The following is a 25622-nucleotide window of genomic DNA, read 5'->3' as shown; positions in this document are numbered from 1 at the left end:
CTGGGAGTCAGGCCTAGGGACCCCCGCCCTGCAGTCTTCCCCCACGCCCGCTCAGAATTGGCACAGCCACCCATCCACCTGCATGATTCTCTTACGCTTCTTCAGACCCATGCCGCAGCGGGTGCTGGCGTGGCGCCTGTGGCTCAGTGCGCCTGAGACCTGGCCTGTCATCAGGGACTTAACAAGGCACTGGGCTCCAGGCAGGACCCAGGCCGCTGCCTCCAGATGACCTGGCCTGCAGGACCAGGTGAGCCCTGCGGGACCAGGTGAGCCCTGCAGTGGGCGGCTGGCTTTTCCTCATGGGCAAGACACCCTCTCTGAATTGGAGCTTTTCACCTGTAGGTTCTGAGAAGGAAACTCAGTAGTACTTTTTGAAGTTTTTTTGTTTTTTCCCCCTGCTCACCAGGAAGAGCCCAGACATGCAGGAGCGTTGACAACCAACCCTCCACTCAGACTAGTTTTAACCCTTCCTTAGACATCAGGACCATCTTACCAGGTACCCAGGAACCTGGAAACTCTGATCCTCCAAGCAGGATGGTTCTCCTGCGCACGGGAAGGGACCTGCCGCCCCTCTAAGTCCCCGCTCTCCCTCCAAGGCACGTCGGGCAAGCCCCTGCTGGCTTTCTGGCCTCCAGTATCTGGGACGAGGGACCATGGGTGACCCTCCAGCTGGGACATCGGGGCCGGGTTGGGGGCGGGCATCGCGGTAACTACGGGCTGTGGCGGAAGACGGGCCAAGGCCTGGGGGCCGGAACTCGGGAAGGCCTGGGGCCGTGGCGCCGGGCGGGGCGCAGGGAGCCCGCTGCCTTCTAGCTCTCCGGGATGAGGCCTCGCCTGGGAGCTTGTTGGAAATGCAGAGTCCCAGGCCACAGGCCTGCTCTTTGAGGGCCCACATGATGAGGTCCGGCGAGTGCATCGTCGGGAGGCTCCTCAGTACCAGGAGACGTGCAGCCGATGTCGCCGCAGCGGAAGCTGAGGTCGGCCAGGGTGGGGCGGGGGCAAAGTGTCGGGGTGTCGGGGTGCCCCCACCGGCCGCAGTGCTCTTTGGGCAGGCCAGGTGAGGTTCGGGGCTTTCAGACTCTTGAGTCTTGGCGCCTGACCACCTTCGGGAACGCCCTGACGGCGGTCTCCCTCGGGGGGCACCGTGTTGTCAATCTGAGGTGTGTTTGTGTGTGTGTTTTTATAGGGGGGCCCGAATCCACCCCCGGCCCCGCAGGCTGTCGCCACAGCCTCTCCAGTGCCGGGGTGCGGAGACACAGCCCCCAGCACCCCCGCCGCGCCAGCCGGGGCGCGGAGAGCCGCGAGGCGAGGCGAAGGCAGCGGCCTCCGGCTGGGTCTTGCTTAGGGTTCTGGGTACAGACGCTTCGGGCTCGGCGGGAACTTACCCCCAGTGAGGGAGAGGGCCGAAGCTCCCGCCAACTCCAGAGCCCGAGTCTCCTCAAGTGTGGACCGACAGTGCTGGACTCTGCGACCCCAACCTGAACCCCTGCCCTACACTTTCCAGCGTCGTCTCGCTCCGCGGTGCTCCATCCCGGGGTGCAGACTTTGGGGTCGGCTCCGTCCAGGCCCTGGGATCTCGTTCCAAGGATGACCAGCAGCACCGCAGAGGTACGCTGCAAAACTTTCAACACAAACCTCTGATGTTGAACGTAGTAGTGCACGACAGAGGCGGCATCCCATATCAGTGATGCCTGGACCTTTGGATAGACATCTGAAAACACATAAGACTGAATCCTGACCTCCTTCGACGGCCGCTTCCAGGACAGGGTGGGGGGGCCAGTGCTCCGGGACCCCCAATGCACCTCGGGACCACAGGGGACACGTGCTGACACCACGCCCACGGCGGTTTTGGGAAGCCAGGTAGGGCTCTGATGAGCCTGCTGCGCGCAGGTCGGGAGCCAGGGCAGCAGCTGCCCTTTGTGAGCTCCACTCAGTGCCACATGGACGGTCCCTGAGCTGCTCGACCAGGGTGCAGACAGCGAAGGGTCAGAACCACACACAGCCGGGCCTGGGCGCGAGCAGAGATGACACTAGACCGGAATGAGCCAAGCTCCGCACTCAGGTCGACCTCATCCTTCCCCAGGAAGGGGCCTAAAAGGGAGGAAAGAGGAGGAGGAGAAAAAGAAACTAGCCATAGTCTGAGCTCTCCTTGGGGTGCAGTTCAGACCCCAGGGGCCTCACTCCTTGTGCTTGGCCAAGGGGCTCTTCCTGTCCCTCTGCTTTTGCGGGTATCAGAGATGGAGTCCCTCGGTGGTGCAGTTCTCCCAAATACAATGCCAAGTCTCTTTTAAAAAGTGTTAAATATTTGTGGACACGGGGAAATGCTAATAATGCTAAGTGAAAAAAATCAGGTCATATGACCCAAATGTGTAGAGAACAGTTGAAAAGGCACAGAAGTGTAAGCAGAGCTGGCTCCTTCGCTTGTCGAGGCTTCTGAGGCCCCTATCCACCCCCCATCCCTGCCACACCCTTGTCACCCTGCCATCCCTCTAGGCCACCGTGTCTGGTCTTCCTTTCAGACTCAACTTCCTGAGCTTTCCAGTTAACACAGAGCCCTGCATAAGTGGGTCCTCAATAAATGGTTGCAAATGATAAATGCAGATAAATGACCAAAGGAAGGGAGGGAGGGAGAGAAGGGGAAAACACTGAAATGCCATTTGGAGTTATCTGATAACTTATTTTATCTTCTTTATAATGAACTATCTTCCAAAATGTCCCCCATAAAAACATTGCTTTTATAATAAATTCACTTTTAATCAAAATTTGCTTTTTAAATCAGTCTGAAATGTTTTTCTCATAACTTCCAGTCCTATTTTTTAAGTGAATCCAGAAGACACCAGACTAGATTGTGTCTCCACAGCATTCACACCTTTCAGATCTGATGCTGGACATGTGATGGGGCTTCCCTGGTGGCTCAGATAAAGCCTGGTAAAGAATCTGCCTGCAATGCAGGAAACCCCAGGTTCAATCCCTTGGGTCAGGCAGATCGCCTCGAGAAGGGAATGGCAACCCACTCCAGTATTCATGCCTGGAGAATACAGGCAGAGGATCTTGGCGGGCTATAGTCCATAGGGTCACAAAGAGTTGAACTGATGGACTAACACTTTGAATTTCATGCACTTGTAAAAGAATGGGAACTGGGTCTTCGGGATCGGGGTACCCCCATTTAAGGACACCTGAACTTCCACCAAGGGAGGAAAGCAGAGATGTGGGAAAGCTGGGGGTGTGGGATCCTTTTGGACCTTGGGCCCCTTTCACCATGAAGTCGGCCCCTCTGAAGGGCCCAGGAAAAGAACAAAAAGAGGGAGGAAGACCACCTACCAGCTCTGACATTCCCTCCAGCCCAACTTTGCTTTTCCAAGGCCCAACTCACTCTGCTTTTAAGAAACAGAACTTATCTTCACAGAGGAGGGGCTGGATAATGCAGGTAATGGAAGGGTCCCCCCATTGCCTCCTCTCCCACCCCACCCTCCCTTCTTCCCACTGCCTGGACCCCACTCCCCCCAGTTCCAGTCGACACAAAGGCCGGCCTGCCTACTTCACCTTGCCGCCTCTCCACCAGCGAGGGGTGTGCAGTGGACAAAGGGGGGCAGTGTGCCGTGCCCCTGGGATTTTTTTCTAAACTCCCAGGACCAGGGACCTGCCCATGGTCCCCCATCTCTGCCCCTCCCAGCCTCAGGTCCGCCTCTCTGATCACAGGAAGGCACCCTACTGGACTCCCAGCTCAGAAAACATCCAAGGCAATGCACACAGTTTGCGCCAGAAGGGTTTTTATTTAAGAGCCTGTGGTGCCAGAGCCCTGGCATCTGGAAGGTCATCCTTGGGGGCTGCCTCTGCCAGGCCCAGTGGCAAGCACCTGGCATTTACGCATCAGGCAGAAGAACCAGCTTCTCCAAGGATGGAAAGGCAAGTGGGAGCCGTGGCTCCAGTTCGAAGGTTCTGAGGGCACACAGCTCCCAGGTGCCCCGGCCCACTGAGTCACCCCCCGCGAAGACACAGTGGATGGCAGAGACAAAGCTGTCCTAGCCCTCCGGCAAACAGGGCAGAGAAAGGGAGAAGGGAGGCCAGCGAAAGCAGTGTGGTCACGGGAGGCGCCAAGGGGCAACGGGCCCCCACCTTCAGGCTGGCCATCCCCAAGCATTGTCCTCTGTCCCCCACAGGCCGGCGAGTCAGCCTGGCAGGCCCAGCGGGGCTTGGGAGCCAGGGGACCCCAAAGCAGGGCAGCCCCCTTCTCAGGAAACTGAAGAATTTGAATAGAGGAGGCAAGTGGGAAAAGGCTGGAGTTTTTCATCCCAAGCGGTGAAGCAGCCAATACACAGGCAAAGATGGGAACCCTGCAGAATGCCAGGAAAGAGGAGATAGAAAAATTTTAAAAACATCCTTCCAGAAAGGACAGAGTCCCCAGCACCCCAAGGCACTGCCCGGAGACTTTAGCCAGAAGGACACTGGGAGACGGGAGGCCTCCAGCGTCCCAAGAAGTCAGCCCGAGGCCCCGCTTCCAGAAGCCGGCAAGTGTTGGGCGCTCGAGCTGTGGGACAGCCCGCCGCCCCGACCCCCGGCCCCACCTGTGGGAGGGGCCCGCCTGCTCTCAGCACCTGCATCCGGATGGGCTCCTGGACCAGCCTGGCCTGGACCAACAGTCCCTGGCAGGGGTTTTTTATCAGCAAACCAGATCACCATTCAAATTATCACAGTGATTTTTTTTTGTTTTAATTCCATTTCTAAGACCAACAACGTAGAACGGTGACAGGGCAGAGAAACAACGGATGTTACTAACTGAAGATGGGTGAGCACTTTCTCTTCTCTTTGGAGATGGAGAAATTATCTCACGTATACACACACACACACACACACACACACACACACACACACACTCACACACTCACAGCAAACACAGGTAGAGGTCTCTCCCTGATATTCAGAATTCTTTGTGAGCTAGCCATGGCCAGTTCCGCTGAACCCTTTGGGAAAAGGAAAGAAAAGGAACCACAAGGACTTGTTTACACCTTGTACGAGCTGAGCAGCTCTACGCCCCGCACTCTAAAACTTGGACACAGCCACCACCAACGAAAGGCCAGCGCTCCAGCAAGCCCAGAAAAACCATGTCCAACACATCGCTGATCCAGGAGAGCGGACTGTCGGAAACTCTTAGGTCCTTGGTCACTTCTGATGTCTCTCACTTTTGTCGACAGAGTTGCTTTAAAATTATTTTTAAAATCAGCCTGTTTCTACCCCTTAGCAAGGCAAAAGCCCTCTCGGGGAGGAAAGGAAGGGGTGACGTTTTAAAGGGGCGTCCGGAGGGTGGTGTCTCCTGCAGTGACACACAGAGCCGACGTTGCACACACACACACACAGGAGTGTGCCAGAGTTGCACAAATAATGTTTGTTTTGGTTTCAACACCTCGGATGGGACAGCTTCCAGATCTTTCACACCCCGAGCCTCAGCTGACCAGCTTGCCACAGGACACCGACACGCTGGTGAACAGGTTTTACCTAAAAGAAGAGGAAGAACAAGTCAGCGGCCTCTGGCAGAGCCGCACACCCACTGCCACCCCTCCCTACCCACGGCCATCCCCCAGGCCACATAATCACTGTCACCATGGCAGGGCAGATGGCACCCTTCTCCATGCCCCTCCAGCAGCACTTCCTGAGCTGCCACCCCACCTCTATTCCCATCACACTGAAAAGCCATCTTTTCAGTTCTTGAAAACCCCACCCTCCTCAACCCCAGGACCTTTGAACATGCTGCCTGCAATGCACACCCACTCCTCCAGGTAATGCCTTCCCTTCACTCAGCTCCCAGATCAGCATCCTTTCCTAGGTCCCCACACAGACCTCTGTACACAACCTCTCTTCTTGTAACCCTCCTTCCTAGCACTCCTGCGAGTATTTACACCAGGGCTTGGAAAAGGAATTGGCAACCCACTCCAGTACTCTTGCCTGGAAAACCCCATGGACGGAGGAGCCTAGTAGGCTACAGTCCATGGGGTTGCAAAGAGTTGGACACGACTGAGCAACTTCACTCACTTACTCAGCAAGCTCTCCCTGTTTAGAAGTCCGGAGAGTATTAGATATTTTTGACTTTTCAGGTCCTTTAGTTTTTGTGGCAGCTGCTCGACCTAACTGCTAGAAATGCTTGTGGCTGAGTTTCAATAAAACCTTATTTGTGGATGCCGAGGTCTGAACTGCATTTAAGTTTTACATGTCATGAAACATTATTCTTCTTTTGATTCTTTTCAATAAAACCTTATTTGTGGATGCCGAGGTTTGAACTGCATTTAAGTTTTACATGTCATGAAACGTTATTCTTCTTTTGATTCTTTTCCAACCATCAAAACCGTAAAAATCATTCTTGGCTCGGGAGTCATAAAAAAAACAGGCAGTAGGCCAGGTTTGGTCTGGGGGCCGTAAGCTGCCGGCTCCTGGTTTGTGGATTATGACCTGTGGTTTATGTAATAATCTGATTGATGTCTGTCTCTTGTTTAAACTGGGAGCTCCCTGCAGATGAGATGCTTGTCTGAACTTGTTCACCTTTAAACACCAGCACCAAGCACAGCATCAGACAATTGTAGGGGGTGCAAGAGATATTTGTGCAATGATCAAGGAAAGCTGAAAGACTAAATCTATTCAAGACATCATCCAAAGACTTACAAAAGGAGGGAAAATCTGAGACGTGTCCATCTATTAACGTTTAAACGTGGGCATTATATAATCTGGGCTTCCCAGGTGGCTCAGCAGTAAAGAATCTACCTGCCAGTGCAAGAGACATGGGTTCAATTCCTGGGTCAGGAAGATATGCTGGAGAAGGAAATGGCAACCATTCCAGTATTCTTATCTGGGAAATCCCATGAACAGAGGAGCCTAGTGGGCTACAGTCCATGGGGTCGCAAAAGAGTCAGACATGACTGAGCAGCTAAACAATGATAAAATCACATGAAAAAATAGTAGGGACTTAATAGAACTTATAAAATAACAAACTTCTCTGCATGATATTGCTGTTGTTCAGTTGCTAGATTGTGTCTGACTCTTTTCAACCCCATGGACTGCAGCATGCCAGGCTTCCCTGTCCTTCACAGTCTCCCAGAGTTGGCTCAGACTCATGTCCATTGAGTCAGTAATGCCATCCAACCATCTCATCTTCTGTCACCCTCTTCTCCTCCTGCCTCCAATCTTTCTCAGCATCAAGGTCTTTTCCAGTGAGTTGGGTCTTCGAATCAGGTGGCCTAAATTTTGGAGCTTCAGCATCAGCTCTTCCAATGAATATTCAGGCTTTATTTCCTTTAGGATTGACTGGTTTGATCTCCTTGTTGTCCAAGGGACTCTCAAGAGTCTTCTCCAGCAGCACAACTCGAAAGCATCAATTCCTCAGCACTCAGCCTTCGTTATGATCCAACTCTCACATCTGTAGATGAGTTCTAGAAAAACCACAGCTTTGATGTTATATGATCCCAAATATAAATATCAGGTAGCTAATTACTGAAAGATATGGACATCCCATTTTTAGGAAATGCACACTTTATTTTGGGGGGAAGGGACATGATACACGTAACTTATTTCAAATGGTTCAGAAAAAAATAATCTGAACACACAGAGCCACCATAAGGCAAATGAGGCAAAATATTAAAATAGGAAAATCTAGGTAAAGTGTATCTGGGTGTTCCCTATACTCTATTTGTTTTGCAACATTTTTTAACTTTGAAATTATCTCCAATTAAAAAAAAAAAGGTGGGGGGTATCCTCGTACTGTCCACTAGCGTCCCCTACTCAACAGAGTAGAGAAGAGAAAGATAAATCCCCATGGCCACGTCCACACTGTGAAGGCTTAGATCACCCACATGCCCCCTTCTCTGGGTTGGGGAGTGGGCGGCTCACTCCCACTGACTGACATCCACAATCTACAGAGCCAAGGCACTCACCCCCACTCTATAGACGCAGCCTGAGGACCTCCCAGCAGCCCTGACCCCACCATCAGGCTCTCCACTGCATCCGGCTGCAAGTTCAGTGTTGAGCATGAAGGGCAGGGGCCAGGACCCAGGAGATGGAGCAGCAAAGGTTTCCGAAAACGAGAATCGGACCAGAGTAAAGGGGCCCGATTCCCAAGAGCTATGCCCGAGCAGACGTGCATGTGAACAGAAGCACAAGCCAGTGACCCTGCTGAATCTGGAAAAAGCAGACCGTCAGCACTCACAGAGATGTGAGCTTTACATACCACCAACGCGCTGAAAATTCCCTTTCACTGGCATCCCCAAATTGCCATTTAGTTGAACTGCATCTTCCGGATGCCCTTAGGGCCCACCCCCTGATTCTCTGATAGGTTCTCTGCCTGCACCCCGGCCCCTGCCACATACACCATGTGCAGCTGTTGACACCCCTTGTGTTTATAGGAATAAACACCCTCGTGTGCACACACACACACAGAGCCGGTGGAACTGGATCAAGAGGAGGGGAGCCCACAAGGAATCAAGCACATCTGATTCCTCAGGCTCCCTCTCCAGCGGAACTAAACCTCGGAGGCTGCTGCCGGACAAAGGAAACAGACCTGCTCATCCACCCCACAGGGAGTTCTGGGGGCGTATACCAGCACCCTGGAGGTCACCGGCTCTGGATCTCAAGTCTGAGTGCTGTGCTCAGCTGTGCTTCAGACTCCACTGCTACCAGGATTTGGGAAGTTCTGGGGAAAACCAAGATGGGGATTGGGGTGAGGAGGCTGGCCGTAAAGTCCCCACTCTCTTCTTTTCACCCCACTGTTTCCCTGAGGCCATGAACTTTGGGGTGCTCTCCTGGGGAGGGGCCTAGGTTCACAGCTATAGGCCACCTGGTTAGCTCTGCATGCTTAAGTCACTTCCGTCGTGCCCGACTCTTTGTGACTTAAGCTCCTCTGTCCACGGGATTCTCCAGGCAAGAATACCAAAGTGGGTTGCCATGCCCTCTTCCAGGGGATCTTCCCAACCCAAGGACTGAACCTGCATCTCTCATGTCTCCTGCATGGGCAGGTGGGTTCCTTCTGGTTGGTGCCACCTGGTTAGTCCCACATCTGCTTAAAGCTGCACCTGTCGACATGCCATTATTTCTTCCTCCAACGCCCTCACACTCCCCCCTGCCTGTTAATCAGCTCCGGGCTCACTCCCTGGTCCTTCCTAATCCCCTGTAAGCTTCATCTCCACTGGGAAGGCGTGCCAGCGAGACGAGACCCTCCTGGCGGCCCACAGAGCCCTGTGTGACCAGGTCCTCTTGTGAGAGTCTGTGTTCCTGCCGTCTCGCCATCTCAGCCCAGAACCTGCACTCACCGTGATCTGGACACACACAGAAGGTGATGGGCAGAGACTCCAAGGGGGTTCTCTGGGTCCTTTCCCTCCTCCAGAGCAGCCAAACCACTGTTGACATCCTTGCTTTGTCATTAAGGCCAACCAGAAAGGGGGTCCATTCTGACCCTGTCCCCACCCTCCCTGGAGACTCCAGGTGAAGTGAAGGCATGTTTAGGCACCATGAGATATGTTTATGCCCTTCAGATTTGTAACTAACCTGCATGACACATCCCAGAAAAGGAGAGACACTCCCCAACCTGTCCCTGTCCCATGCTTCACAGGAAGCTTATCTGTGGGTACAAAGAGCCCTCCACAGGGGAGCAGCTGTCTGGGAACCAGGATGCCACAGAAGGACGGCACAGCAGGCACGGGAATAAACAATGGAGAAGCCGGGCGGGAGGCCGGGCTGCACGTATGAGTGCTCCGGAGACAGGCAGACGGGAGGACCCCACCACCCCGTGCCAGGGGCCCCGGGCAGTCCCCCTGCTTTGATCCCACCGCGCCGACCACAGAAAAGAACAATCCAACAGCGCGGCAAGCTTCTACCAAAGCTCTGCCGGCAAAGATTGTGTGTGTTCCTTCCCTTTCCCCCCTTTTCATGCCTGATTCTCACACAGCACTGTAAACCGTATATGTACGTAAGCAGGCCACTCAATCAAATTCACTGAAACATGGACGGGCCTAGAGAGTATCGTACGAGGTGAAGTAAGTCAGAAAGAGAAAGACAAATACCACAGGATGTCACTCAAAAGTGGAATCGAAGAAAATGATACACATGAGTTTATACACAAAGCAGAAACTGATCCACAGATACAGAAAACAAACTTATGGTTATCGAAAGGGAAAGGGAGGAGGGAAAACTTGGGAGTCTGGGATTAATACATGCACACTGCTATATATAAAACAGGGATTCCCAGGTGGCGCTGGTGGTGAAGAATCCACCTGCCAGGGCAGCAGACGTAAGAGACGTGGGTTCGATCCCTGGGTCAACAGAAGATCCCCTGGAGAAGGAACTGGCAACCCACCCCAGCATTCTTGCCTGGACAATTCCATAGCCAAAGGAGCTTGGTGGGGTGTGTCCATGGGGTCGCAGAGAGTCAGACACAACTGAGCACGAAGGTATATATAAAATAGATAACCAACAAGGATCTGCTGTACAGCACAAGGAACTATACTCAAGGTTTTGTAATAACCTAAGAGGGGAAAGAATCTGAAATAGAATAGATATATGTATATGTATAACTGAATCACTTTGGCTGTACACCTGAAACTAACACATTGTAAATCAACTATACTTCAATAAAAAAAAGAGTCACTGAGCAGTAAATTTTCATCACCACACAAATTCCTGTTTCCATAGTCTCCCTCCTCATAGACATAAAACTCAACTAGTTTTAAGGGGCACAATACCTTAGCTGAGAACTGCCCCCAGAATGCCAGAATTGCGATTCAAAGAAACAAAAATGCCTCAGGAGACACTCATTTACATATAACACGTAAGCTCAGCATTCTGCAAGCAAGAGGGCTGGCAGAGAGTTAGTCAGACTGCTTTGGGATGGCCTCTGAGGTTGTTTCAGGTCCAGGTAGGATGCTCTGGGGGAATCCATGTGCCAATGCAGGAGACGCATGTTTGATTCCTGATTCAGGAAGATCCCCTGGAGAAGGAAATGGAAATCCACTCCAGTATGCTTGCCTGGAAAACCCCATGTGCAGAGGAGCTTGCTGGGCTACAGTCCACAGGGTTGCAAAAGAGTCGACATGACTAAGAGACTCAACAACAAGAAGGATGCTCCAGCACCCCTGGGGAGCCTGCAGGTCCTCGGGTCCCCTCTGATTCCTCCCAGGCCCCAGCAACTCAGGGTACCCACTGCCTCTGCAGCTGTCCCCACGCTGACACTCCAATAGCCTCACTCCTCATCCTCAGGAGATGAGGGCTCGTGGGGTGAGCCAATGGGCTTTCCCAGCTCGAGGATTCGAGAAGTCATTGCCCTGAGTGCGCTTAGCAGGGACTTAGCTTTGGCACTGCCCTAGGGTGGCCGTGGGGACCCAGGTCCCGGACCTCAGTCTAGGATAACCAAATCAAATCTGTTTTTTCCCTCTCCTACCACAGCCTCCAGGGGCCTCTGGCTGCAAACAGCCACTGAATACGTTTTGTTCCAAAGATAAGATGATGCTAGGCACAGCCCCCAGAGGTGCAGGGGACATCTCGCGCGTTTCTAATTATATTTCCTCCGGTAGCCCTATCCAGGAAAAGGTGGGTGGCAGGCATCTCTGGAACGCACATCGGCACTCCCACGGGTCACATCTTTTCCAGACTTAAGACGCAGAGGAACTAAACCCTCCCTCCCGGCCCCAGGGAACCAGTCTGGTGTGTTCTCCAAGCAGAGCGCCTTTGGGCTGTGCTGGTCACAGCTGCCGGTGCCGCCTACCAGATGGAGAAAGAGTAGCATCCGCCTCGCCCCTGGGATCGCCTAGATGATGTCACAAAAGGCCTCAGTAATAAACCGGGGAGGTACAGAGGCCCATAGCATCAGCCACCATATACGCAAGGCCAACCAAGCTCAAATGCATGCAACCAGGATGCAAATGCCTTTTGAAATAAGGAACCATTTCAAAACCCCAGGGTTCTCTGCACTCCACTAAGCCATCATTTCTCCCTTCCAATTAGCCTTTTTAAGTACAGAGTTGGAAACTCATTTCCACAGACTCTCTTCCCTCCCCACACAGGCACATGTGTGTGCTTAGTTGCTCAATCATGTCTGACTCTTTGCAGCCCCATGGACTGTATGTAGCCCACCAAGCTCCTCCGTCTCTGGAATTCTCCAGGCAAGAATACTAGAGTGGGTAGCTATTTCCTTCTCCAGGGGATCTTCCTGACCCTGGGATCAAACCTGTGTCTCTTAAGTCTCCCGCGCTGGCAGGCGGATTCTCTACCACTGCACCATGTGGGAAGCCCCTTTCCCTCCCCGCACCTGGCCCTAAATGTCAGGGTTCTAACCTGACATGTTGTAACATCTCAGTGCCATGGGAACCTGGGAGGAGGGCTGCCCACAGAAGCCTTGCTCTGCCTGCCTTCTCTCCGCCCCACTTCCTGCCTGGCTGATGCTCACGGGCTCCAAGTGAGGAGATGTTATCCGAGCCACAAGCGTAATACAAGGCAGGGTACCACCTCACCATCCGGGCGCCAGAAACACGATTTTCCTCTTTGCACTCATTCATAAAACCAACTAGGGTCATGATTCAGCCACATCCGATTTAAATGTAGTCTGTTTCCCAGCAGGAACCAAAAACTTTAGCTGAGTTCTGTCTAAACAGGAAAGATGAGGACCGGTGAGCAGACCATCACGTGTAGACAGAGAAGGTCTCAAAAGCACTAAAGCCGACATAAAACCGGCCTTAAAATCCTTGTTCTTTCAAACGTATTGACCTAAAAACTGGTTTGTGACATGCCATTCAGGTGGAAAACCATTCCAAAGCTATGTGGGTAACACAGTCCTATTTCTGTTAAAAAAAAAAAAAAAAAAAAGAGGATTCTACAGGTACGTACTCACACACACTCTACTGGCTATCGTTAAGTAGCGAGATTAAATGTAATTTTATTTTTCCTTTTTTTAAATCTGTAATCTCCATAGCATACATTACATCTGTAATAAGAAAAGCTATGACCCAGTCTTTGTCTTTTTCAATGACCGAAGGTCTTCGAGCCCGAGGACTAGAGTGGTCTTTTGTCGGATGACTCGGCCCCAAGTTCACTCACATCCTCACAAATGGCACCAACTTCTCACAGGAACCACTTGAAGTCCATCGTCCTTCACAACAAACAGGGAGGCAGGGTAATGCCTGGCACTGATAAGGAGAGCCTGAGGGAGGCAGCTGAAGTAGATAAGATTACAGAATAAATGCTAACATCAAGGCAGCTGAAAATAAAGGAGCTGAATAGCCAATGGAAGAAGTTAGAAAAAAAAACAGAATGCACTCAAAGAAAGCTTAAGGAAGAGAAGCAGAAATCAACTGAAATAAAAAATGATAATACAATAGAAAGGATCAAAGAAATCAAAAGTTGGTTCTTTGTACAGATGGATAAAATTAAATGTACAGCAAGACTAATCAGGAGAAAGGAGAAAAGGCAAACAAGCAATATCATTATTGGAGAAGGCAATGGCACCCCACTCTAGTACTCTCTCCTGGAAAATCCCATGGGCGGAGGAGCCTGGTGGGCTGCAGTCCATGGGGTCGCGAAGAGGCGGACACGACTGAGCGACTTCACTTTCAAGCAATATTAAGAATGCAAAGGGGAGACTTCCCTGGTGGTGCAGTGGCTAAGACTCCATGCTCCCAAGGCAGAGGGCCCGGGTTCAATCCCTGGTCAGAGAATGAGATCCCACATGCTGCAAATAAAGATTACACGTGCCACAGCTAAAACCTGGCAGAGCCAAATAAACAAATACTTCAAAAACAACAATGAAAAAGAATGAAAAGGGGACCATGACTACACACGGGACAAAGAATAAAAAGACGATAAAAAGAGAACATTGTGAATAACCTTAGACGATACATTTGAAAACTTGGATGACAAGGACAAAATCTCAGAAAAATAAAACCCATCAAAACTGCTCCAAGAACAGGACCTCCCGGTGGTCCAGTGGCTAAGACTCCATACTCCCAATCCAGGGGGCCCGGGTTCCGTCCCTGGTCAGGGAACTAGATCCTACATGCCCCAAGTAAAGATCCTGCATGCCCCAACAAGACTGGGCACAGCCAAATAAATAAATAAGTATTTTTTAAAAGCCAAAAAATTGCCCCGAGAAGAAACAAAGACTAAATAGTCCTGTAACTATTCAAAGAATTAGACATCAATAGTGTTTTCCAGTCTTCAAACAAAGAAAGCATCAGGGCCCAGACAGTTTTAGCAAATTCTACTAAACATTTAGAAACAAATAATTCCAATCTGATACTATCTCAGAGAAAAGGAAAATAAGGAACTGCCTCAATTTGTTTTATGAAGCTAGTAAAACTTCTACCAAAGCCTGACAGTTCAGTTCAGTCACTGAGTCGTGTCCACGGACTGCAGCATGCCAGGTTTCCCTGTCCATTACCAACTCCCAAAGCTTGCTCTAACTCATGTCCACTGAGTCGGTGATGCCATCCAACCATCTCATCCTCTGTTGTCCCCTTTTCCTCCCACCTTCAATCTTTCGCAGCATCAGTGTCTTTTCCAATGAATCAGTTCTTCGCATCAGGTGGCCAAAGTATTGGAGCTTCAGCATCAGTCCTTCCAATGAATATTCAGGACTGATTTCCTTTATGATTGACTAGTTTGATCTCCTTGTAGTCCAATGGACTCTCAAGAGTCTTCTCCAATGCCACAATTCAAAAGCATCAATTCTTTGGCGCTCAGCTTTCTATATAGTCCAGCTCTCACATCCATAACATGACTACTGGAAAAACCATGTAATGCAGGCATAAGTGGTTTAGCCACTAAGTCATGTCTGACACTTGGGACCCCATGGACTGTAACCAGCCAAGCTCCTCTGTCCATGAGATTCTCTAGGCAAGAATACTGGAGTGGGTTGCCATTTCCTTCTCCAGGATTCTTCCCAACCCAGGGATCGAACCTGGGCCTCCTGCATTGCAGGCAGATTCTTTACTGACTGAGCTAAAGGAAGCACCATGGCTTTGACTAGATGGACCTTTGCCGACAAAGTAATGTCTTTACTTTTTAATATGCTGGCTAGGTTGGTCATAGCTTTTCTTCCAAGGAGCAAGTGTCTTTTAATTTCAGGGCTGAAGTCACCATCTGCAGTGATTTTGGAGCCCCACAAAATAAAGTCTCTCACTGTTTCCATTGTTTCCCCATCTATTTCCCATGAAGTGATAGGACCAGATGCCATGATCTTAGTTTTCTGAACATTGAGTTTTAAGCCAACTTTTTCACTCTCCTCTTTCACTTTCATCAAGAAGCTCTTTAGTTTTTCTTCGCTTTCTGCCATAAGGGTGGTGTCATCTGTGTATCTGAGGTTATTGATATTTCTCCCAGCAATCTTGATTCCAGCTTGTGCTTCATCCAGCCCAGCATTTCGCATGATGTACTCTGCATATATGTTAAATAAGCAGGGTGACAAAATACAGCCTTGACGTACTCCTTTCCCAATTTGGAACCAGTCTGTTGTTCCATGTCCAGTTCTGCATACAGACCTGCATACAGATTTCTCAGGAGGCAGGTCAGGTGGTTTGCTATTCCCATCTCTTGAAGAATTTTCCATAGTTTGTTGTGATCCACACAGTCCAAGGCTTTGGTGTGGTCAATAAACCAAAAGTATATGTTTTTCTGTAACTCTCTCGCTTTTTCTATGATCCAACAGATGTTGGCAGTTTGATCTCGGGTTCCTCTGCCTTTTCTAAAACCAGCTTGAATATCTGGAAGTTCATGGTTCACATACTGTTGAAGCTTGGCTTAGAGAATTTTGAGCATTACTTTGCTAGCATGTGAGATGAATGCCATTGTGCAATAGTTTGAACATTCTTTGGCATTGCCTTTCTTTGGGCAAAGCCTGACAAGGATATGACAAAATAGGAAAATTACAAACCAATCTCAGTCTCTAAGAGAAACAAGAAAGTCCTAAGCAAAATATCAGCAAACTGAAGGTAGCAATGTGAATAAAAACATGACCAGGACCAAACTCCTTTTATCTCAGGCATGCAAAATTGATTTAATATTAGGGGAAAAAATCAATAATTATAAGTTCACCACCTTAACAGATTAAAGGAAAAAGTATAATATTCTCAATACAGCTGGGAAACACATTTAATAAAATCAACATTAGCAAACTGTGAATAGAGGGAAGCTTCTTGGGAAAAAATCTACAAACCCTATATGGTTTGTACAGGGTTTGCTATAGCAAACACTGCAGTTAGTATCAATACTGAAAGCACAGCTGTTGAGATCAAGAATAAGACAGGATGCCTATTACCATCACTTCTATTTAACAAGGACCTAGAGACCAAGAATGAGTATAAAAAGGCTTTTTAAAAAAGGGTGAAATGATGAAGGACTTGAGGGAAAGGGAGGCACTCCCATTAGTCTCCCATGATATATCGACATAGAAAACTGAAAAGAATCCACAGTTACACTACTAGAATTCATAAAGTTTAATGAGGCTGCTGGATATTTTTTAAATCACCATTTAAAAAAAAATCAACTGCATTTCTAGACACCAAGAACAGAAAGTAAGAAAGCGACATTTTTTAAAAGGAGGCTCAGATTGAGGTCATGAATCGTGTGGCAGCGGCTTGCAGAGGTACTTGTCTTTGAAGCTGTTCCCAAAGTGACAGCAAAGAGAAGCCTGCAGCCCCAGAAGCAGAAACGCAGGCGTGGAGACTGATCCGGTGGGACACGGGGGCCATTACGGTGGATGATCGGGGATGAAAGACTAATATGAAAGGACTTGCTGGGTCTCGACTTTCTGCCCAGAATTGGGGTGGAGGAGAGGCACAGAGGTGCCTGGGGGGCCTTAAGTGATTCCTGTATTAAAAATCACCACGGGTGAAAGGGCCCCATGCTGTTGCTGTGTGACGTAGAGAATGGGGCGGGGGGGCATTACTACAGTGACCGAAGAACACACTCCAGAGCATGGCCACAGACCAGGGAGCAGACTCAGATTCTCAAACAGCAGAAGTATTATCTGCTACCTTAACACTTTCCAGGTGGTTCCATGTAATCATCTGGCAAAGTGTCCACTGACAGACGAATAAATAAAGTGTGGTTTACACACACACACACACACACACACACACACAATGGAACACTCCTCAGCACCAAACAGAAAGGAATCTTGCCACTTACAAGACCACAGACAGCCCATGAGGGCATCGCGTTAAGTGAAGTAAGTCAGACTGAGAAAGACAAATATTGTGTGATCTCACTTATATGTGGAATTTAAAAAAACCAAACTCATAGAAAAGGAGATGAGATTTGCAGTTATCAGAATCAGGGCCCTGGGGATGGGAGAATTGGGCGAAGACGGTAAAAAAGGTTCAAGCTTCCAGGTGGGAGACGAATACATCCTGGGAAGGTAATGCACAACGCGATGACCCCACGTAACACTGCCGCATGACGGACCTCAGAGCTGCCCGGAAAGTGGATCCCAGAAGTTCTCATCACAAGGGAAAAAACGGTTTTCTAACTATGTGAGGTGCTAGATGTCAACTAAACTTATTGTGGCAATCATTTCCCAATACATGTATGTCATATGTTTTCCTTCAACTTATACAGTGCTATGCAAGAAAACTGAAAAAAAAAAGTTTTAATTTTGCCTTTGCAAAATCACCCATCATTTACCATCATTTGCCTTTGCTGGTGACTGTCCTAGCCAGGAGCAATACCAATACAGCACTAATTGTTCCTAGGAAAGGAACTTGCTCCATGGTCTGAAGCACTGAGATTCACCGGGGAAGGTTCTTGGTCTGACAGTGGGTTCTGTATGTTCCTCCTCCTCATGCCATTGGACACGACTTCCACCCAGCCGTGTTCAGACCACAGTAATACTTATACCCAGACCCTCTTCCCACCTATACTCAGGAACAAGCCTACAGTTAAGACTGTCCAGACAGACTATTATATTTCTTTGCTCAGGCTTTTCTTATGCAGTCAGACCTGGGGCTACCACAAAAATCACTCCATCCATCGCAGCCCCAAAGGAGTCAGCTCAGACACCAAATATAAACGAGATCCCATTCCATGGCTCAGAATCAGAACAGTCTGTAATCCACTAAAGCCATCCAGGGCTCCCTCCTGTACAATAACCCCAGCAGGCCTGCAGGACACAGCCAAGCCTTTCCATTGTGACTCAATGAAGACAGCGTTGTCTTCACATTTCATTTTATTTCGGTGACTTGAATGTGAGATAGATAAAATGGCTTAGCAATAAAATCAGTATAACCACTTCTTATGTACATAGTATTATGCAGTACAGATGCATATTAGTAATTGTTTTGATTCTTCTCAAAGGGGGCCGTTATTTACCTAAAATGCAAATCATAGTTAATGGTTTGTTCCTCTATATATAACAAACCCATGTCTTAATGTTGTGCATTCCCCATAAAATTTATGTGTGATTCATTAACAACTCTTTTTCCAATACCAGTATGTACATGAATACAATAGTACATTTTTTTCAGACATGAGTATAAATAAAATAGCATTTGAAAGCAAAAAATATACATGTCAGATTGTAAAACACCTTGGAATATATCTAGCAAAAATTCATAATACATTAATGGAGAAATTTTTGAAAGACATTTCTTAAAATACCTAAATCAATGGGAAGTCATTCCACACTCATGGATGAGAAGAGAGAATATAAAGGGCCTGATTCTCTTTATTTTTTTTTTATTGAGGTATAGTTGATATACAGCATTATGTAAATTACAGGTATGCAATATAATGATTCAAAATTTTTAAAGGAAAAACTTTTAAAGGTTATACTCCATTTATGGTTATTATAAAGTACTGGCTATATTCCCCATGTGGTGCCATATATCTCTGTGGCTATTTTTATACCTAGTAGGTTGTACTTCTGAATCCCCGACCCCTATCTTGCCCCTCCCCGTTGCCCTCTCCTCACTGGTAACCACTAGTTTGTTCTCTGTATCTGTGAGTCTGCCTCTTTTTATTTTGTTATATTCACTACTTTGTTGTATTTGTTAATTCCACACATAAGCGATATCATATAATATGTCTTTCTCTGTCTGATGTAGTCCACTTAGTATAAAGGGCTGATTCTCTTTAAATCAATCTACAGAGTCAACATGTCTCTCATCAAAATCTCAAACACTGCTTTCTCAAATCTAACTCATTTATAGCCAAGTACACCCAAGGTCGTGCTAGAAAAGGACAATTCAGGAGAGATATGGATGACCTATATTCACTCCCTGGAGGAAAGACTATGACCAAGCTAGACAGCATATTAAAGAGCAGAGACATTACTTTACTGACAAGGTCCATCTAATCAAAGCTATGGTTTTTCCAGTAGTCACATATGGTTGTGAAAGTTGGACCATAAAGAAAGCTAAGCACCGAAAAAGTGATGCTATTGAACTGTGGTATTGGAGAAGACTCTTGAGAGTCCATTGGACTGCAAAGAGATCCAACCAGTCCATCCTAAAGGAGATCAGTCCTGAATATTCACTGGAAGGACTGATGCTAAAGCTGAAGCTCCAATACTTTGGCCACCTGATGCGAAGAGCTGACTCATTGGAAAAGACCCTGATGCTGGGAAAGATTGAAGGCAGGAGGAGAAGGGAACAACAGAGGATGAGATGGTTGGATGGCATCACTGACTCAATGGACATGAGCAAGCTCCGGGAGTTGGCGATGGACAGAGAAGCCTGGTGTGCTGCTGTCCATGAGGTCCCAAAGAATCAGACAGGACTGAGGGACTGAACTGACTGACTGACTTTCTCAGTCATGGGAAATCTGTGTGCAATGTGACTCTTATGCGTCAACCTGACTGGGTGACACGGTTCCCAGATATTCGGTCAAACAGTAGTCTGGGTGCATCCGGGAGGGTGTTCCTGCTGAGATTAATGATTGTCTGGGTCAACTCAGTAAAGTAGGTTGCCCTCCCCAGCGTGGGTAGGTCTCATCCAACCTGTTGGGGGCCTGAACAGCACAAAAGGCAGGATAAGGGGAGATTTGCTCTGTGCCTGTGTTGAGCCAAGACACTGGTCTTCTCCTGCGCTCCCGCTGCTCACACCACCGGCTCTCCTGGTTCCCAGGCCTTCAGACCTGGACCTTTGTACAAACCTCTTCCTGTATGCACATATGCTGTTGATTCTGTTTCTCTACAGAACCCTGTGGGGGAGGGTGGAATCTCCAGATTGGGCCCAGCCTGCTTTTGGGTCTCATCTTTGCCATTAAGACCTGAGACCTTGGCCAACCCAGGGCCCCTCTCTGGGTCTCCATGCCCTCATCTCTAAACTACATTCGCCAGGGCCACCCTGGCAGTCTAGTGGTGGGGAGTCCATTTTCCACTGCAGGGGATACAGGTCTCGCTGGCTGGGGAGCTGGGATCCCACATGGCTTGGGGCAGGAGGCCCACACATTCTAGACACTAAGCCTGGGTACTTAGTGGCTCACCAGATTGAGCTCATGGCTCACCCATGAGCCATGGAGAGCCCGTGTGCCCCCACTATAGAGTCCACACCCACACTCTGGAGAGCCCATATGCTGCAGCGAAGGCCAAAGACAGCCATAAATAAATAAATAAACTCCAGTCACCCCAGCTTTCACACTGAGAATCCCACAGACCCAAAAGCAGTACATCCCAAAGGAGCCAAAACCCAAAAGACAATCCTGAAGTCACACAGTCATTCTGACTTTCCATAGGCAACCTTAAAGAAAAACACCTGCCTTTGGAACTCAGCAGTCAGTTCCATCCAAGGAGTAGCCCCCACCCCACATGCTCCGTTACCAGCTAACCAAGCCCAAAAGAGCAGTTTCCATTCACGTGCACGGCGTGAGGCACAGGAGGCTGTGTGCACCAGACCCCCGCCAGCCTGTGCTCGGGAAGCTCATGGTCTGAAATCCAGCCCCCTTTTTGCTCCTGTAAAGCTGGCTCCTCCCAGTGAAGGAGTCCCGGGTTCAACCCCTGGGTCAGGAAGATCCCCCAGAGAAGGAAACGGCAACCCACTCCAGGATTTTTGCCTGGAGAATCCCATGGACAGAGGAGCCTGGTGGGCTACAGTCCATGAGGTTGCAAAGAGTTGGACACGACTGAGCGGATAACACTTTCACTTTCACCTTATTAACATATGGAAAGAGCTGAGAATACCCATTTCCCTGCTGGCTTCCTGGGTGCTGTGCATTCCCAGAAGGGATCAGAGCGCTTCTCCCCACATAAGCAGAATGCCCCAAAGTCAAAGACAGCCAAAAAACAAGATTATACTCCTGGCCACTCAGTGTCTTCAAAGGTGGACCACCCCACCTTCCTGAGTCTGTGAGCTCAGGAGGAAGCCGCTGTCCCCACCCAGCCTCTGTTGTCGTTTAGTCTCTCAGTCGTGTCCGCCTCTTTGCGACCCTGTGGACTGTAGCCCGCCAGGCTCCTCTGCCCGTGGGATTTCCCAGGCAAGAATACTGGAGTGGGTTGCCATTTCCCTCTCCAGGGGATCTTCCCAACCCAGGGATCGAACTTGCATCTCTTGCTTGGCAGGTGGATTCTTTCACCACCAAGCCTCCAGGGAAGCCCCCCAGTACCTGTATTTGATGTCAAATACTGTGGAGTCCTCGTCCTCATCATCCTCTTCGTTCAGCGGGGCCATTTCCACTCGCTCAGCAGGAGTGGTGATGATGTCATACTTGCGGGTCTTCTTCAGCCTCTTCCCAGACCTGGACAAGGGGAAGCACATGCCTGAGACCGGGGCGATGCCCACTGAAGTCAGCCACACTGCCACCCCCAGCCCAGCTCCCAGGAGATCTGGCAAAACCCCATCCAGCTCCTTCACTTCTAGCCATGGGACCTCGGGCGGGATCCTGACCTCAGCATCCCTTGTTGGTCCTCACCCACAAAGCAAAGATGTGCCCTGAGTGCTATAAAGCCCAGGGATCAGGATCCATAACACCCAGACGCAAGATTTTCAAAAGGCAAAGTAAGGCAAAGAAAACCCACGACGAGCCAAAGATCAGAATGTTCACCGTGGATGGAGCTCAGCCACGCCCTGGGCCAGGCCTGAGATACCTTGTCCCCTCATCCCCCGGCCCCTCACCCTTATCTCAGCCCTGCTGTGGCGGCAGGTCACTGCTCCAAGCACAGGCGTCACAGCCTGGCACCACCGTGTGCGCTGCCCCACAGGCTGGCCTGGTGAATCAGAACCCAGTCTGGGCCACTTTCTACCTGCGTGATCACAGGCAAGTTGGTCAATCTCCCGGGGCCTCAACGTACTCATGAAGAAAATGGGCTGAGGACAGGATCTGTACCTCACAGGCCAGGGAGGATGAAGTGAGACGAGGCATTCAATCAGCCCAGGCAGCAGGCTCTCAGCAAAAAGGGCTGCTGGTGAAAGAATCAACAGAGAGGGACCTCCCTCGTGGTCCAGCGACCAAAACTCTGCACTCCCAGTGCAGGGAGACGGGGCTCAATCCCTGGCAAGGAAACTAGAGCCCACATGCCTCAGCTGAAACATCCTGTGTGCCACAACTAAGACCCAGCACAGCCAAATAAATAAATTTTTTAAAAAAAGAATCAACAAAAAGGACTTAAACGGGCTACGGCCTCTCTCATATGACAAAGACTTGGACAAATGAGTATTGTTTCCATCACAAGGATTTACGACCATCGGGAGCAGTAACCCTTAGGCTTTTACCTCTGGGATGGTGGACGGTCACTAGGGGCCCCCAGGAAACTGCTGAGCAAGCCTTTCGGTCTCCAGTGTCAGACCTTCTCTATGAAGCATGCATCATTGATCAGGCCACGCTGAGAGTTTATGATGCCACAAGGAACAATATTGTTTTACGACTACTGATGCTCTATGCGTTTATTTCTCCACTATTTTGAACTTTTTCCCAAATGCCTTGTATCCTCTGATGTCCCTCTTCTGAAAAAAAATATTTGAAACTGTCTGTGAGAAACCAGTCAAACCACCACCACCCCCAAATCACAAATACGGCGCTGAAGAATCATATTCTCTAAACATGCTTCCTACAGGCCGTAAGCTGTACCTGCACAGAGACCATGTCAAAGACACATGTGGGGTCTCTTTGTCCCCAGCACACAAAACACCTCAAGAAGTTTGCAAAATAGTGAAAACAGAAGTTCACCTTCAAGTAAGAATTTCTTAGGAACAGCAACTTGCTCTTTTCTTGAAGAAAGAAAGCGTTAGTCTCTCAATTGTGTCCAGCTCTTTGCAACCCCATGGACTATAGCCCACCAGGCTCCTCTGTCCATGAAATTTTCCAGACAAGAAGACTGGAGTGGGTTGCCCTGCCCTCCTCCAGGGGATCTTCCCAACCCAGAGATCAAACCAGGGTCTCCAGCATTGCAGGCAGATTCTTCACTGTCTGAGCCACCAGGGAAGCCCAGGGAAGCTCTTTTCTTGCCTAGTATTCATCAAAAACATGATTTGTGAAAGGATTATTTACATAGAAAATATATATATTTATCTACACCTTTGACATAAAGCAACCTACATAGCCTATAGTATTTGCTGCCCGCGGTTCTCTGTGTAGAGACTTTGGGGCATCAGGTATACAGCCTGACAACCCCCTAGCCTCATTACAAAGCAATCTGCCATTCTGCTTCCATCACAAGCACTGTGTGTGTGTGTGTGTGTGTGCGTGTGTGAGACACACCACATGCATTTCAAGCACAATGCAGCAAGATGCAAACGCCAAGCCAGGTGTTAAGAGGGGCACAGCCAGTGGCCTCCCCGGGGCCACAGGACAGCAGTATTTAGGAAGCAGGTTTGTGCGGGAGCTTAAACGCTAAGGTGATAAACCCCACCAGTCCAGATTCTCACCATCAAGATTCTTGTTTTCCCTCCACCTCCTGGCAATGGAATAAAATAGATCTTTTGTTCTGCCTCAGAGGACTTACAAACCCTGACCAATTTAATCTCCAACATTAGATGGAGACATTTAAGCCCAGAAATGGCTCCATACGCCACAGGCAACCCACGACAAAGCCACAAGGAAAACCATCCACCCCCGAGCCCTCTAGACTAGGGTCAAGCCCCAAAAGTATGCTGACCCACACACCACACCTTTCTCAGGAAGTCTCCTATCTCCGCCCTGATGGGTCACAGCTGTTCAGAGGAACACCTGACTTTGCAAAGGACTTGCCCTTCTGTTAGCTGTGCCCAGTGCCAGGGCTGCCCACTGGGCACACACCTGCACGAGCATCTGGAACACTAGAACAGGAGATGGCCTGTGGACCTGAGGGCTCAAGAAGGCTCCTATAGATGCCCAAAGAGACTAGCACCCAGATGATTTCTGGATGAAGTCACCACTGTTGGTCACCATTTTTCAAACATCATGAGGCTTACAGTGACCGCTGTTGGTAGGTGAGGCTTATAGAATGCAAAATCTGGACTGTAAACCTCAGGCTGTAGCTGGAACCTGAAGCCTCATGTAGTCACTCATTCTGGAGCAGGACTGACCGCTGACCCTGGGAGAAGATTCTGGGGGCTTTGACTTCAGCCCTGCTTCACGGGAATGAATCCCCACCACCCACAGAATCACTTTCCTTCTCCTGACTGCTTATACAAAGTCTTGTGATGAGAAAATTAACCTACTGAGCTTAAAATAAGACCCTTGAACACTTACCCATGGGAGAAGCTGGAACACAACCCAGCCTCTAGAACACCATGGCCTACTTGCTTTAACACTAGGCATTCCAAACCAGGTCACCTGAGAAGATAATTTTAAACCTCAAGATTACACCAAAGGTGTGACAGTTAATTTTATGCATTGACCTGACTGGGCCACAGGGTACCCCAACATTTGTTTAAGCACTATTTCTGGATGTGTCCGTGAGAGCGATTCTGGTTGAGATTAACCCTGGAATCGGTAGACTGAGCAAAGCATATTGCCCTCCCCAGTGCAGGTGGGCCTCACCCAATGAGTCAAAGGCCTGAATAGATAAGAAGGACTGACCTCACACAAGGAAGAGAGAATTCCTCTGCCTGGGGACTGAGACACCATTTTTTTTTTTTTTTCCTGCCTTCAGAATTGAAATCTTAGCTCGTCTTGGACTTCTGGCCTGTATGTGTACACACACACACACATATACACAACACACACACTCTTGGTTCCATTTCTCTGGAGAACCACATCTAACAACCCTCTGCAGGAACCCTCATGCATACATCAAGCACCAGTTCTGAAACAATAAAGACACTGCATTTCCAACAAATCTCTGAGACACAACACCCTTCACAAAAGAGGGGTAATTTCTGCTGTTTTGCTACTGGGTCTGTTACTAAGGGGAAACCAGGATTTGGGAGAGGTTGAAAGAGGCTCAGCTTCATCTGTGGCAGAAGCTGTGAAGCTGGTAGGGCAGCACTGGAGGGAAACCATGGCATACAACTGGAGTGGGCCAGGATGGGGCAGGGGTGGGGTGGCTCGTGTGTCTCTCAGATTGAAAGGTGAGCTCTTTCTTTACCGTGTGGGAGTCAGAAGCAAGGAAGTGCATGAACAGGGTCAGTCAGCATTTCCTGCAAAGGCTCTGACTCTTGAGCCTCGCTGGACTGGAGTCAGAGAACGCAGTCATCCTGCCTCAGGGAGGGAGATGTGAGACAAGGGGAAAACAGACTCACTGAGAGTGC

At 49.3% G+C, this 25622-nt stretch overlaps 1 protein-coding gene across 3 annotated transcripts in view; it reads right to left on the bottom strand.

Moving 5' to 3' along the window:
• Nucleotides 1-3759: 3759 nt before the first annotated feature.
• Nucleotides 3760-25622, bottom strand: part of FAM174B (family with sequence similarity 174 member B) — a 40659-nt gene continuing 18796 nt past the window's right edge. Inside the window, exons 2-4 of one of the 3 annotated variants that reach the window (XR_008705238.1) lie at nucleotides 21559-21690; nucleotides 5402-5493; nucleotides 3760-4334 (exon numbers count right to left, since the gene is read on the bottom strand). Coding sequence is in view for 2 of the 3 variants with exons in the window: in XM_055555580.1 (XP_055411555.1) it covers nucleotides 8593-8671; nucleotides 21559-21690 (211 nt within the window). In the remaining variant the exon portion in view is untranslated. Of the gene's footprint in view, nucleotides 4335-4685; nucleotides 5494-5514; nucleotides 8672-21558; nucleotides 21691-25622 lie in introns of those variants that run through there. The other 2 variants (XM_055555581.1, XM_055555580.1) reach the window with 2 other exon arrangements.

The sequence above is a fragment of the Bubalus kerabau genome, chromosome 19, assembly GCF_029407905.1.
Source record: "Bubalus kerabau isolate K-KA32 ecotype Philippines breed swamp buffalo chromosome 19, PCC_UOA_SB_1v2, whole genome shotgun sequence".
Lineage (NCBI taxonomy): Eukaryota > Metazoa > Chordata > Mammalia > Artiodactyla > Bovidae > Bubalus > Bubalus kerabau.
This window is presented reverse-complemented; position numbering and strand designations above follow the sequence as displayed.